We start from the raw sequence: 16,507 nt of genomic DNA on the forward strand, positions 1-16,507 counted from the left end.
GCCATACTTATACAATGATTGACAGGCAGTAGATAGGACACTTGCTTATGTAAGAAAGGAATTTATTGAAATGTCCCCAAAACTGTATTTTACTCCTTGTACTTGGGGCAGCACAGTAGTGTAGTGGCTAGCACGCTTTGCAATGCCAGCTGTAAAATCAGGCTTCAATTCCCACTGCTACCTGTAAGGAATTTATATGTTCTCTCCACAACCATATGGGTTTCCTCTGGCTGCTCCAGTTTCCTCTCATATTCCAAAAATGTATGCTTAGGGTTGATGAGTTGTGGGTATGCTACGTTGGTGCTGGAAATGTGGTGACATTTGCGGGCATGCACAACACAATTCTCACTGATTTGATTTGACGCTAATGACACATTTCACTGTATGTCTCAAAGTACATGTGACAAATGAAGTGAACTTTTAATGCCAGTGAGAACTCATAAGGCCAATCTTCTAAGATGAAAATTGCTACTTGATATCTGAAAAAAAATTGTCTATAGAAAGGCACAGCTACATCTCCCACCCCTGTACTGCAGAAAACCATTAAGAATTGCAGTAGAACAAAGCAATGAGGAAGCAGTGAAAAGGAAGTCCATGAACACCTTTTGCACCATTTGATTACTTCTATGACTTATAAATGGAACAGAAAAGACCACAAAAAGTGGTGGAAAAAGTTCAGTCCATCACAGGTAAAGCCATCTCACCAATGAGCGTATCTACAAGGAGCGTTGTCACCAGAAAGCAGCATCTAACATCAAGGAACCCCACCATCCAGGCCATGCTCTCTTCTCCCTGCTGTCATAAGGAAGGAGGTACAGGAACCACAAGTCCCACACCACCAGGTTCCTTTGACCATCAGGCTCCTGAACCAGTGTGGATAACTTCACTCAACACTGAACTGATTCCACAACCAATGGACTCACTTTCAAGGACTCTACAACTCATGTTCTGAATATTATTTATTATTAATATTCATGTATATGCACAGTTTGTCTATTGCATTTTGGTTGAGTATCAGTCTTTGTGTGCAGTTTTCCATTGAAACTATTGTATTTATTTGTTCTACTGTGAATGCCTGCAAGAAAATGAGTAGCAGGGTTGTATTTTTTTTTTAAGATTATGAGGACACTCAGTCCTTGTTTATTGTCATTTAGACATGCATGCATTAAAAAAATGATACAATATTCCTCCAGAATGATATCACAAGAAAAAAAAGAGGACAAACCAAGACTAAAACTTACAAAACCACATAATTATAACATAGTTACAACAGTGCAAAGCAATATCATAATTTGATAAAGAGCAGACCATGGTAAAAAAAAAGATTCAAAGTCCCGATAGCCTCATTATCTCATGCAGGCGGTAGAAAGGAGAAACTCTCCCTGCCATGAACCTCCAAGTGCCGCAAACTTGCTGATGCAGCACCATTGGAAGCAGCCAACCGCAGCGGACTCTGAGTCCATCTGAAAACTTCGAGCCTCTGACCAGCCCCTCCGACACAGCTTCTCCGAGCACCATCCTCTGCTGAGCGCTTTGACCCCGCCCCGGCTGCCGAGCAACAAGCAAAGCCGAGGACTTGGGCCTTCAGAGATTCCGGACCACACAGTAGGAGCAACAGTGAAGCAGGCATTTCAGAAGTTTCACCAGATGTTCCTCCGTGCTCTCGCGTCCATCTCCATCAAATCGGGATTGTGCACGGCGCCCTACTTGACAAATAACAGACATCACCACTGGAGTGGCCGCTGCAAGCTGCGTCGCGCCTCCATCTTCTCCTCTCCTCCACATATATGGTGACATATGTACTTTGATAAGAATTATTATAAATCTCAAAATAAATTTATGCTTTGCACTGTAATGCTGCCACAAAACAAATTTTACAACATATGTCAGTAATAATAACAGACATCCCACCCTGCAAAAACTCATTTCAGGGAGGTAGCACCGTCAATTTGCGGGAGACTCCTGGAACTTGCAGGAGAGGTGGAATGCCTGCAATAGAGTAGCTCCTTAGCAGCCGGCCAGCTAGTTTAAATAACGTTAGCTATACTAATGAACGAATGGCACCTGTTAAACTCACCTCAGCATGTCTTTTACACAGTCTTAACCCACCATGGGAAATAGAAGTCACTGTTGCAAACAGTGCAGCGAGCAACACTCATTATTTTTGATCCCTATTAGGCAGGGGTACACTTTAGTGTAGTCTGGGGTGACGTACGTTTTATATTTTCTTTTTTTGGAACACTTTTTTGGCACGCGCTCTCTCTCTCTCTCTCGTGGTCACTCTTGCGCTCTCTCTCTCTCTCGTGGTCACTCTTGTGCTCGCTCTTTCTCTAGCGTGCTCTCTCTCTCGCTCTCTCTCGTCATTCTCGTGCTGGCTCTCTCTAGCGTGCTCTCACGCTCGCTCTCTTGCGCGCTCACTCTCTCTCACGCTCTCACTTGCTCTCTCTCAAAAAAATTGATTTCCGGGATATTGTATATTATTTGCGGGAATCAGGGAGCCACTATTAATATGTGGGAGACTCCCAGAACTTCTGGGAGAGGTGGGATGTCTGTAATAAACTTGATTCTGAGTCTGAAAAGCCAATTTCCTACTCGGCACTTAGTTCATGGGAGAGTGCAGCATTTACACTCCCAAAAACTTGGCTCCTTTATTCCTGCTGGCAGGCTCTTAAACCAATTGAATCAAAACTTGCCCAGCAGTAACATCAACAGTTCATTTTAAATGATGAATGCATAATTAAATAACTGCAATGTTGTTAATGTTGATTAACAGCTACTTCAAAGAAAACTGGAACAAGCTGAGTTGCTGGTAGGTAGGAAGCCTTTCTATCTCGCCAGTATTTAAGGCTGTTTCTTTATGCAATTTGCACTGACAGTTCCTAATGTGTAATCTCCTGTAGTCACTATTACTATAGAAAGCAAAGCAACCAGCAGAAAGATTTGATTTAAGTAGGTCTTTCCTACTGCCATGACCCTTACCGCAGCCAGAAAATATCTGTGGCATCAGCAGCACTGCAATTATTGATAGCAATGTCAGAATACAATGTCAGATTTTGTTTGAATCCAGCATTGCACATCCTGCCCCATTCATTAGGATTCTCCCCCCTGCACAGAGATAAGAATAACAGACTGATTAATGAGCGACAAAGATAGCAGCATATGTTGATACAATTAAGTGATTTATACCGCTCCACCTCCAGCTCTGCAAAACTTGAAACTTGCAATTAACTTCCCCATAAGCTTCAAGAAATTTGATTTTCTTCCTTACCTTTAGCTCATAATTTTGTGCCACCACTTTTCTGCATGTTGATAACTGAGTGGATCGAAAAGGCAGAGAATGAAGAGAGCATTGGCCCTCTCAAAGATTTAACTTAACAGACAATGAGCTGAGAAAGGCAAATTGGAGTCAAATTGTGTGCAGGAAAAGGAGGGAAAGGAAAACCAGATGAAGAGGATAAAGAGTAAAAATATTTTACAATTTTTTATTTAGGTAGGTATTAGATGGCACACATTAACAGTTTCACTACTCGTCCACAGAGGAAGAGTAGTATGGTAGAAACAAAATTCTCATCATTAAGCAGGCTCTGTGCACTATCAAACAGGAGGCTTAACAGAACTTAATTCAAATTTAGGAAAAACATGCAGCAATTTCTTGAAAACTTTTTGGAGACAAATTTGCAAGTTGCTGGATTTGTGGAGGAGAGTAATACAAATAATGCAGAGATCTGCAGTGACACATGATTCATGAGATTATCTCTTCCTCTCCCAAGATCTTAGACAATTCTGCACGCAAGTCACAGTGTAAGCATTTTAAACTTGCCATTATTTTTCAAAAACAAAATCTGACTGCTCAAACCATTTCCTAAATTAGCTTTCCTTTGATGCTATGACTTAGCATTTTGTATCCTAGACAAAATGCCCTGACTAGCTTGTGAAGCAGTTATAGTTTGATGTAGTCAGATGGAAGAGCCACAAATAACACAAGATGGCAAAACACCAAGATCTGTTCTGTAATTTGCAAACTCAGCTAATCTAAAGCACAGAACGACCTCTCCTTGTAGAAAATGAAGATGCTGCTGTTGCTATAAGCCAAGATGCAGATGCAGAAACGTGAGCCAATGATCAACAGTGTTCTGCACAACAAGACTTGGCGTTATTGTATTTGAATCAAAACTACTATGAAATAGGGATCTCACCAATTCCCACTTAATAGGATATCGACATTAGTGTTCAATTCTATTATAAGCAGAAACAAGATCAAACTGATCAAAATAAGTTGCACAGAAATACATTGCTAAAGTGGTGGGCATATCATAACTAATATTCTGATAATCATATATCAAGGCTGGGTTGAGGATTGATCCTTATAGATTAGATATAGAAAATGTTCTGGAAAAAGAATATACATTGGGAATTCTTTTGTTGCTGGTGTTGGAGATTATGCTGGAGTTATGAAATTAAGGATAGCAGGTATTAATTAAAATGAGAAAATCAGTTTATAATTTAACTTCAACTGCTATATTGAGACTATGGGACACTCTGATCCTGTACCACTGAAACTATGAAGGAAGAGACAATAAATGGATGCTCATATTAATTGGAGGTCAGTTAAAATTTCAGGAAATGAGAAAAGGCATGAAGTGGCCACCTCCTGTATTAATGCATTGATAAAGGCACATCTCTACCACTTAATGTACAGTTCAGTTCTGTTTGGTGACTAAACATTCTGGCTAGTTGTATACTTAAGGAGCCATCCCTCACTGAAAAGAAAGAGGCATATTTTGGTGTCTGGAGTTTCTGGTCAGGGGTTTTTGGATGAGCCACTAACATTTGAATAGTCAAAGTAGTTCTGCTGGTTGGGATTAGCTACCATTGTAAATATGCAACTCTTTTACAAAGTTACTTGTCTATATTTAACATGTAGAAGGTGGTAATTATAGCCATTGGAACTGTAGTTAATCATTTACTGTCATCTTTGTCCTTAAGAAAGTATAAAATAATGTATAGGGAGAGGAGAACTAGACTCTCCCAAAAAGATCTGTTGTATTGATCTAACTTCAGCATCTCTTTGGTGACTTGGTTCAGTCACAAAAGCTGCCTAGGCAAGAACAAGTCCATTTTGATGTTATAATGAGGACAAATGAAGAACACAGAATGGTGATCAGCTGAGAAGAGATAACACATGACAAAGGAAATAGGAAAGCACATGCTGACATAGCAACAGATGCAAGAAGGACTCTAGAATCAATGGAAAACACTAGCCCATACAGAGAAAGACTCAGCAGACTAAAGATCCAATGAACTATTATTATGATTGGAGTATGTTCTTTATATGAAGGAGCTGAAGACCCCGTGTCCTGTTTCAATGAAACTTGAGCTGCAGGAAAATGGCTACAAAGTAATGTTCCCACAAACACTCTTCCTGGAGACATGATGGAAATCCGTTTAGAAATTAAATAGATTAGACTATTAAAAATCATTTGGAACAGGGACTAAATCCCAACATTTGAAAATGAGAAATTTTAGTTCAATTTAAATTAGAAAGAGATTGGTTGGCAGATTAGCATAAATACCCTACAGCTCTAAACGATTACAGAAGATGGGCCTGGTCTGAACTATAAGCAAATGCTAGGCCCACACCAATGGAGCTCTGAAATGCCTTTGGAATGTTGTGGTAGTAATGAAGGAAAGATGTAATTGCTTAAGAACCATAATCTTCATAATGCAGCTAACCTTGATCTGTGTGGCCTAACGAGTTGCTCATACATGAATCAACAATAATCAGGTTAGTCTGGAACAGAGTTCTTAACAAGGACATAGATCACAAAACTTTCGATTTGATTTTTTTAAAAAATGTATTTCTGGAAGTATGCTCAAAAGAAAACCCTGAGCACTTTTCTGCTGAAATATACTTACAGTTCACTTAAGAAACTACATGTCCAAAGCCTGCAAGTGAGCTAAGTTTCCACATCAGGAAAAATGTTCAGTGTCAGCAATCTAAGACTTTCTTAGATGTATCTGCCTCTACCCCAAGCAAGACATTCCAAGCACCCGCCAATCTTTTTGTAAAGAAACTTACCTCTGACATCCTCCCTATACCTTTCTCCAATCACCTTAAAATTAAGCAGCAGTGGAATATTTAATACAATTCCTTTGCAAGGTTTCCTTCACTCAAGAGATAAACAAGAATTCAGAGTTTGAGCTGCTAAACTGTTTCACGTCCAGTAAACTTGTCTAAATTTGTTCCTTTCTCAGATTTGCTTCTCACAATTGCCCATCCAACAGAGATTTATTCAAGCCTATGTTTCGAACTCCACTCCTACATTATAGTAGGTATTTCTTCAAATGCAAATATCCTTTCTCATTTTCCTGCCAGCCCTTCCCTCCAATCAGCATTTTACAAGGACTGTTTTTAGAGTCTTAAATTGAAAAAAAACACCATGGAGGTCTAGAATTATTAAAATTGAAACATCCGGAGTTGACCAGTACTTTGGGGTTTCTCTCCTGGAAACGTTAATATTTATGCATGTGGAAAACAGCAATCATTTGGTGCTTCTTCTATCCAAATACGTAGGAACACAAATATTTTGTTTTCTATGCTGCAGCTCTTCAGCCTGAAAGATATCAGAAACAAATTCCCTAGAGGAAAAACTAAGCTGCATTGTCTTTAATAATTAAAAAACTGCAGCTATTCTACTCTGAAAATAGAGATAAAGATTTTCTTCTAGGTAAGTTGATAAATACATTCACAAATGGAAAAAGGAAGGGTATTTAGAGGGATTTCACCAGTAAAATGAGTTACTGAACACATCGATCAATTGGCGTTCACTAATGCAGATGGGAATTTTTCAAAAAACTCTTGGTGCCCCCAAATTTTATGGAAAAAAAATGCAAGTCACAGTACACTATTTAAATCCATAGCCATCTGTACTTGTCACATTTAAAAAATAATTTCTCCAAATTATTTAGAATTATTAATTTGAGTTGCAATATTCATGTGTCGCAAAGTTAACATTATAAGTCAACTATAAAAATGCTAAACCATAAAGAGTATACAAAGTGCAGTTAAAATCAAAAGTAAGGTAATAAAGAAGAGACACAAGTGACTGCAGATGCTGGAAACCGAAGCAATTAACAACGTGCTAGAGGAACTGAGTTGGTCGTGCAGAGGAAAGAAATTGTTGATGTTTCAAACTCTGTAGCAGGACTCAGAAAGGAGAGGCACAGAAAGAAGAGGGGGGAGGGGGTTAATAGACTATTGAGACTAATGAATACAATACCACCACCGAGGACTCATCACTAGGATAGCAAACTGCTAGGTTGTAAATCTAGTCAGCTCCATCTTGGGCACTAGCCTACAAAGTACCCAGGACATCTTTAGGGAGTGGTGTCTCCGAAAGGCAGCATCCATTATTAAGGACCTCCAGCACCCAAGGCATGCCCTTTTCTCACTGTTACTGCCAGGTAGGAGGTACAGAAGCCTGAAGGCACACATTCAGTGATTCAGGAACAGCTCCTTTCCTTCCCCCATCCGATTCCTAAATGGACACTACCTCACTTTTTAAAAAAAATATACAGTATTTCTGTTTTTGTACATTAATCTATTCAATATACATAATTGATTTACTTATTTATTATTTTTACTTTATTTATTTTTCTCTCTGCTAGCTTATGTATTGCATTGATAATAAACCTGATTCTGATTACTGTTTACCTGTGCTGTGCACTTCACATGCATTTTGAATTGTAACTTATTTGTGGGAATATTTTGTTTTTTGTGCTGTATGTGATGCAAGTATTGTAGGTGCAACGTGGTCCTGAGGAACGTTGTTTTGTTTGGTTGTATATATGTACAGTCAGATGACAATACACTTGAACTTGAAAGGAGTCTAAGGTTTTTGGTGGACTAGGAGGACGACAGCCAGGTAGTGACAGGTTGCGGAGGTGAGTGCAGATGGACAGGGAAGACTCTGGTAGGTGACAAAGATGAACATAGTTGAATTTAAAGCATTAAAAAGATCTTATTCATATGCAACTTCAGAGACATAATTCTGAAATAACTGAATCTTCCTCAAAAAGGATATGAGAGTGGTGGCAGTAGAAAATACTGCAAATGCTATGGTAAGAGCAATTACAACAGAAAACCGAGCAAAGAAAATAGGAGGTACTGTCCAGAGCTGTACGTTTAACATGTGATGATTAGGTTGGATTTGTTCAGTGATGGGAGGCTTAAAAAAGTGTGAAACACATGCTCCATTTATGGTACAAATATCCGGCATTTAAATAGTTAAGACAATTCAATAAAATATATGAAAACCCATAATTTTTCTGTGGTTTATAAAGAAACAACATGCTGTCATAAATGTCTGCAGTCTGCAATGTTAATGACTTTTTTTGTTTAAATCACCTTCCTGTCTATACATTGAAACATTTAAACCAACATGAACAAAATCTCTGAAACCTTATAAACACAAATTAACTGAGCTATCATGTCTTAATTCAGTGTAGAAGCATCCAATGATTACAATTATATAAATGTATTGTTTCTCTCAGACAAGGTTTTATGTATATTATTAAAGCATTATAAATTAGTACAAAACAAGTATTCACAATAAGATTCAGTTTTTTTTTTTAAACACTGCTTTGACTATACGATAAAATTTCTAAAAATCATGTGCATTTCTATAACACTTGCATCATCCCTACAGGACATCTCAGTGTTATGCAGGCAATGTAGTACTTCTGAAGTACTTTTAAAGGTAATGATTGTTGCCGCTTAAGAATCACAATAACCATTTGGAGGACAGGAAGATTCCACAAACAGTAATGTCATAATGACCAGTTATTTTAAAAATACCAAGTACTGTGGCTATTGGCCAGGATACTTGAGACCGTGCCAAAGGTTCTATTGTGTTAGCCCAACATTACATTTAAGTGACATTTAAAAGTATAACTAGAAACATACTGGTCAATCACAGCTACTGAACTAGAATGCACAACAGCCTCATTCACATTGCTTCCATAAAAACGACTGAAGAGCAGGCATTCCCAACCTCTTTTATGCATGGACCCCAACCATTATGAGAGAGGTCCGTGGACCCACAGGTTCAGAGTCCCTGCTGAAGAGGGTGAAAAATGCGATTCTCACAATGCCACCAGCATCATCCAGGTGGGAGAGAGCTCTCTGCAACAGGTAGATGACAGCATGATCCACTCCCACATGAGGTCCGTAGGCAAACTGCAGAGGGTCCAACAAAGATCCCACCTGCGATCCGAGGTAAGTCAGGACCAGGCTCTCCAGCACCTTCAGCTCATGAGATGTGTGGGCAATTGGTCTGTAGTCATGAAGTTCAGATGGAGTTGACTTCTTTGATATAGCAACCAGGCAGGAAGTCTTCCATAGCCCCAGTATCTTTTCCTGACAGACTCAGATTGTAAAGGTGCTGCAATATACCAGACAGCCGGCTCGCACAGGCCTTCAGTACCCTGGGGCTGACACCATCCGGGCCAGCAGCCTTGCCTTGATGTAGTCTCTCCAGCTGTCTCTTAACCTGACCTGCAGTTACAATCAGGCGGGGGAGGGTGGTCGTCCCCAAGGAGGCAGGATACTCAAAGTTGCGCCGGCGGGGGTGGGTTGGAACACAAGCGCTCACCAGAGGGAAGGGAGGGAGAAGGCTTCAGGGGCAGGGAGGGTGTGTGGTTTGGGCAGCGGGGGAGTGGACAGCAGGAGGTCCCATGCTGAACCTGTTCAAAGTTCAATTCATTGGCCCTATCCAGGCAGCCCTTGATCTTCCTTTCCTTAACCTTGAAGCCAGTGATCTGCTTCATGCCCGACCACATGTCTCTTATGCTATTCTGCTGGAACTTGTACTCCAGCTTCCTCTTGTGGGATTCTTTGCACTTCCTCAGCTTTCCCCTCAGTTCACTCCGTACTCGCTTCAGTACTTGTCTACCTCCAGACCTGAAGGCTTTCTTCTTCATATTCAAAAGTTCTTTCAAGTCACTGGTGATCCAGGGCTTGCTGTTGGGGAAGGAGTGTACTGTCCTGGCTGGCAAGATGGTGTTCTCACAGAATTTGACTTAGTCTGTGGTACAATCAGTCATTTTATTAATGTCCTTCCTGTGTGGCTCACATAACACATCCCAGACCACCCTCTCAAAGCATTCCTGCAATGCTTCATTAACATCCTGAGTCCATCTCCTCACAATCCCTGTTGACACAGGCTGCCGCTGGACAAGAGGCAGGTACTGGGTGTTAGCAGGTCCAGGCTGTGATCAGAGCTGCCAAGTGGGGGGGAAAGGCAGCGGCACTGTATGTGTCCTTTACATTCGCACACAGAAGGTCCAGAGTTCTATTGTCCCGTGCAGGGCAGCTGACATACTGATAAATAGTTGATAATGTTGCCTCGAGAGAAACATGATTAAAATCCCCAGTAACAGCCGCAAAAGCATTGGGATATTGAGTTTGTATTCTAGCAATGGTCGAAAGAACGCTGCATTTTTGTCAGCCCACGGTTGAATGTAAACAGCAACTAAAAGGCGGTTGAGACAAATAATATGGTTGTATCGCAACGGCTAAAAGTTTGATGTCTGGACTACATAAAGTGTTCCTTTACAGTGACATATCCGGGATTACACCACCTTTTCATTCACAAACACTGCAATCCCTCCTCCCTTCTTCTTACCGATCAGTGTAATATCTTTGTCCGCTCAGACGGCCTTGAAGCCGAGTATAAGAGTAAGAAAGTCATGTTGCAGCTATAAAATCTTTGGTTAGGCTATATTTGGAACATTGCATGCAGTTCTGGGTGCTCCATTACTGGAAGGATGTGGATGCTCTGGTGCAGAAGAGGATGCTGTCTAGATTAGAGGGAATGAGTATAAGGAGAGGTTTGACAATACTTAGAGCTGTTCTCTCTGGAACATTGGCTGAGAGGAGATCTGATGGAAATATATAAAATTATGAGCAGCATAGATAGAGTAGACAGCCAGAATCTTTTTCCCCCAGGGTAAAACTGTCAAATATGGGGTATGCATTTAAGGTTAGAGGGGAATGTTTAGAAGAGATATGCAGGCCATATACACAGAACTGTAGGTGCCTGGAATGGGCTGCCAAGAGCAGTGGTGGAAGCAGATACAATTGCAGCATTTCAGAGATGTTTAAATATACAGATGCATATGCAAAAAATTGAGGGATTATACACTCAATGGCCACTTTATTAGGTACACCTGCTCAGTACGGCAAATATCTAATCCGTCAATCAGGTAGCAGTAACTCAATGCATAAAGGCATGCAGACATGATCAAGAGATTCAGTTGTTCAGACCAAACATCAGAAAGCGGAAGAAATATGATCTAATTGACTCTGACCGCGGAATGATTGTTGGTGCCAGACAAGGTCATTTGAATATCTCAGAAACTGGGATTTTCACGTACAAGTTTCTAGCGTTTACAGAGAATGGTGAGAAAAACAAAAACAAATCCAGTGAGCAGCAGTTTTGTGGGTGTTAACACCTAGAGAGGCAAGACAACAATAGCCAAACTGGTTCAAGTTGACAGTAACCCAAATAACCATGCGTTACAACAATGGTGGGCAGAAGAGCATCTTTGAACGCACAACACATTAAATCTTGAAGTGGATGGGCTACAGTAGCAGAAGACTGCAAACATACATTTGGTGGCCATTTTATTAAGTATATGAGTTACCTAATAACGTGGCCACTGAGTGTTGATAAGAGATTTAGTTTAATTTGGCACAGACATCAAGGACCAAAGAGCCCGTCCCTGTGTATGTTCTGTTTCAATCAGGGACCAAATCAGGTGAACGGTCACAGTCTTCTTCCCAGAACAGGAAAGTCTACAACTAGATAGCATAATTTTAAAGTCAGGGGGGTTAATTTAAAAGGGATCCAAGCAGCAATTCTTTTTTTCTCCCCACATAGTAGGTGGTGGGTATATAGTACAAGATGCCACAGAGATAGAGGTATATACAATTATAATACTTAGAAAACACTTCGACGAGTACATGGATACGAAAGGTTCTTTACAGAAATATGAGCCAATGCAGGGAAAAAGTAGTAGGTCTGGTAGACAACGTGGTTGGTATGGATAAGTGTGGTTGAAGAGCTTGTTTGCATGCTGTACAACTTTGAGATGAGGTAACAAACCCCAATGTGTTCACCAATTTATATGACTGGGGTTTGATCTCAATTTATGATATTTTCACACTGAATGCATATACAAATTACAGCACAAGTGTCTGCATGATATGAAAAGCTAAGTAAAGCAACCAAAGCATACCGTGATTATTTAGACTTGCCCAAATCGCTGCATCCAATTGTTCCTCTTCAGTCATTCCTCCTGTGAAGCCTGTTGTGTCATATGATGCATCATTTCTGGAAGAACTATACCCAGAGTTACCTACAGTGTACAAAGACAACTTATAATTAAACACACTGATACAGGGAAAATAAGTACAGTGAGTAAACTAAAAGATTCCATCTCCAGCAATACAGCATTTATTTGTTTGTTTTCAAGGATGCAAAGGTAGTTAACAAAGACAGCATTCAGTATCCCTCCCTACTTGATTTTGAGGTGATGAGCCACCTTCTTGAACAACGTTACTGGATAGGGAGTTCCAGGATCTACAATCTTTAATGATGGAAGACCATGTCCTCATGTCAGGATGGTACAGATGCTGTGAATCTGAAATAAAAATATCTAGCTGGCGCCACTTGGGAAGGCTTAAACCAGCACAGCCAGAGTGTGGGATCTAGATCAATAGTAAAGTTATCAGGCAGAAGATAATTGTTAAACCACACAAGTCTAATAGCTAAAACAGGTAGAAATGATGTCCGAAAGATTATTAATTTTAATGTGATCGTAACAGTTGAGGCAGATGAGCTTAGAACCTGGTTAGTACATAGAACTACAATATCATTGCCTTTAGAGAAACTCGTTTGAGAGAAGGGCAAAACTGGCAGCTCTAAGATATAAACTTCAGATGTGACAGAGATGGATGTGAAAGAGATGGGGGAGTTTCATAACCTATGAGAGAGAATATCATGGATGCACAAAGAGGAGATCTCAGAGCCTCATCCAATGAGGCCATATGGGTAGAACTCAAAAATAAGAAACATGAAATTGCTATGATGATACCAGTGAGAACTACAAAAAGATATGTAAGCATGTTATAGAAAATGTAAAAACAACAAGGTTACTTGTAGAGGGCAATTTGACTTCCCCAGTATTGTCCGGGACTCTAAGCACCAGGGGATTAGATACATCAGTGGGGAGGAGGGGGTTGTTTCTTGAAGCAACAAGTAGATAGTCTGAGTACAGATGAAGCTGTACTAGATTTTACATTGGGGAATAAGCCTAGCCAGGTGATAGAAGTTTTAGAAGGGGAGCACATTGGTAGCAGTGGCCATAGTACCGTAAGTTTTACGATAGTTATGGATAAGACAAGACTGGTTCTCGGTTGAAAGTTCTAAAATGGAGTAAGGCTAATTGTAAATATATGTTAGGCAGGAATTTGAGAAAGTAGATTGGAGGGTAACGCCACATCAGATATCTGAGTGTCTTTTAAACCCCAGTTGATTAGAGTTCAGGACCAGCATGCTGCTACAAGGATGAAATACATGGAAACTTGCACAGCAAAGCAGATTGAAGGTTTAGCCAAAAAAGGGAAGAAGAAGAAAAAACATGTGCAAGATTCTTAAAGTTGAAATCAGCAAGGCCCCCTTGAAGAATATAAAGAGAGCAGGGAAAAAAAATTAAACAAGAAATTAGGAGGGCTAAAAAGGACATAAAATGAAAATGGCAGGTAGGACTAAGGAGACAATTTATATATACATTAGGAGCAAGATGGCAGCTGAGGAAAGGGTGTGTCCACTCAAGGGCAAAGGAGGGAATTTATGCATGGAGCAAGAGGAAATTGGCAAGGTCCTAACAAGTACTTTGCATTGGTATTCACCAATGAGAAGGCCATAGGTACTGGAAGGATTAGGGAGGGTGCATTGATACTCGAGGGCAAGGGTGGCAAATCTTTTTCAGAGTGTGCGCCCAAATTGGCAATAATCTCTGAAAATTCTCTCATGTGACATCGTAATTTTGAGCAGAGATTATCAATGATGAATTAGTAACAATAATGGACTTTTTTTGAAAAAAGTGAGTCTTGTTGCTAATTCATATATTCATTGTTTTACTGTTAAAAAGTATAAACACAGATTGAAATAAATGAAGCATTTTTGAAAACCTGTTCAAAAATTATTAATATTAATCTTTTAAAAGGAGAATTGAAAAATAACATCATTTCTAAACACTATTATTCTGACCATTTACTATCCAAATACTGATGTGTACACCAGATCTGTGAGGATTTCAAAACATCATCCAACATCACGTTCTTGCAACGGTCCAGTTGGCACCACGCTGACGCGAAACATTGCCTGTGAAAACACCTCACTGCTCTCGAGTAGTAAAAAAAAAAAATCATTCACTGCCTCATTTGCCAGTAAAGATAACCATAAGGTATCTTTTTTATTTAAAAGAATCTTTTTATTTTAAAGAATTGAGGGGCAGAACGATATTCTGTGTGCCAACAAAATTTTTGCATATGCTATCACGGGCATGCATGCCATAGATTCACAACCCCCTGCTCTATGACATGCTGATGTTAAGAAGGGGGTGTCGGGTGTTTTAAAAAACAAACAGTAAGGTGGATAAGTCCCCAGATCCTTTTGGGATCTATCGCAGAATACGGAGGGAAGCAAGGGAGGAAATGATGGGGCCAAGACAAAGATCTTTGTACCGTCCATGGGTAAGTGCCAGAAGACTGGAGAATATCCAGTGTAGTTCTTTTGTTTAGGAAGGACAACAGAGACAAACTAGTACATTATATGCCAAGACTATTATATCAGTAATAGGGCAACTATTTGAGAAGACACTCAGGGACAGAATTTACTTCGTGACTTGGGAAGTATTTTCTTATTAGGTAGAGTCTATATGGCTCTCTGCAAGAAAGACAATGTCTTACAAACTTAATTGAGGTTTTTTTTGAGGAAGCAATGGAGATGATTGCTGAGGGTAGGGCAGTGGATATTGTCTACAAGGACTTCAGTAAAACATTCATAGCAGGATGGTCCAAAAGACTAAGTCACATAGTGAGTTGGAAAACTGGTTCTAGAAATTGGTTTGAACAAAGTCAGAGGTAGTGGTAGAGGGGTATTTTTCTGACTGGAGGTGCGTGACCTGTCCTGTTCCATAATTATCAGTGTGAGCCCTCTGTTTGTAATACATCAATAATTTGGATGAAAATGTATGTGGCTTGAATACATATATGCAGATAACCTGAAAATTGGCAGAGTTTAGGATAGCCAGGAAAGCTGTTAAAAGATAATACAGAATAGAGCTGTTGGAACTTCGGACAAAAAATTGAAATGATGGAACTTAATCCAGACAAGTGTGAGGTGATGTATTTTGGGAGGTCAAATGCAATATCAATGTAATAAGTAGCAAGACCCCAAAAGTTCAAAATTCAGAGTAAATTTATTATCAGAGTACAGCCATGTCACCATATACAACCATGAGGTTTGTTTTCTTGTGGGCATTTTCAATAAACCCATAATAGAATAATAATAATATCAATGAAAGACCACACAACCTTGTGAGTTCAGTGTGGAATGGGCAACAAACTGCAAATACAAAAAGAAAGAAATACTAATAAATAAATAAATAAATAAATAAGCAAGCAAGCAAGCAATAAGCATTGAGAACATGAGATGAAGGGTCCTTGAAAGTAAGTCCATAGGTTGTAGGAATATTTTAATGACGGGGCAAGTGAATTTATCCCCTTTGGTTCAGGAGTTTGATGGTTGAGGAATAATGACTGTCCATCAACCTGGTGGTGAGAATCCTCAAGCTTCTGTTCTGTACTTTTTTCCATTAAATGCTCTTCCTATGACAAACCATTCAATTCTGGAATCATTTTCATGAACCTCCTTTGAATTCTCTCCAGTTTCAGCACATCCTTTCTAAATTAAAGGGCTCAAAACTGCTCACAATACTCCAAGTGAGGACTCACCAGTGCTTTATAGTCTCAACAGAGGGCCTGACCTGGGTGGTAGGGGTTCCCGATGACAGATGCTACTCTCCTCCACTTCACAAATTCCAAAGGAAGTAGAGGCACTAACGTGCTTTCTTCATAATTGCACTTATGTGCTGGGCCCAGGACAGGCCCCCAAAACGATAACATCGAGGAATTTAAAGTTGCTGACACTCTTCCCCCTCTGATCCTCCAACGAGGATGGGCCTACGGAGCTCTGGTTGCCTCCTCCTGAAGTCAATAATCAGTTCCTTGGTCTTGCTGACATTCAGTGAGGGGCTGTTGTTATGACACCACTCAACCAAATTTTCAGTCTTCCTCCTGTATGCCAATTCATCACCACTTTGATATGGCCCACACAGTGGTGTCATCAGCAAACTCAAATATGGTGTTGGAGCTGTA

At 40.0% G+C, this 16,507-nt stretch overlaps 1 protein-coding gene across 2 annotated transcripts in view; it reads right to left on the reverse strand.

The window, feature by feature from the left end:
- rhbdd1 (rhomboid domain containing 1) overlaps positions 1-16,507 on the reverse strand; it is a 94,204-nt gene that overhangs the window by 27,265 nt on the left and 50,432 nt on the right. For both annotated transcript variants that reach the window (XM_072255088.1, XM_072255089.1), the window contains exon 6: positions 12,301-12,420. In XM_072255088.1, the coding sequence (XP_072111189.1) occupies positions 12,301-12,420 (120 nt within the window). The remainder of the gene's footprint in view (positions 1-12,300; positions 12,421-16,507) is intronic.

The sequence above is a fragment of the Mobula birostris genome, chromosome 4, assembly GCF_030028105.1.
Source record: "Mobula birostris isolate sMobBir1 chromosome 4, sMobBir1.hap1, whole genome shotgun sequence".
NCBI classification, from domain to species: domain Eukaryota; kingdom Metazoa; phylum Chordata; class Chondrichthyes; order Myliobatiformes; family Myliobatidae; genus Mobula; species Mobula birostris.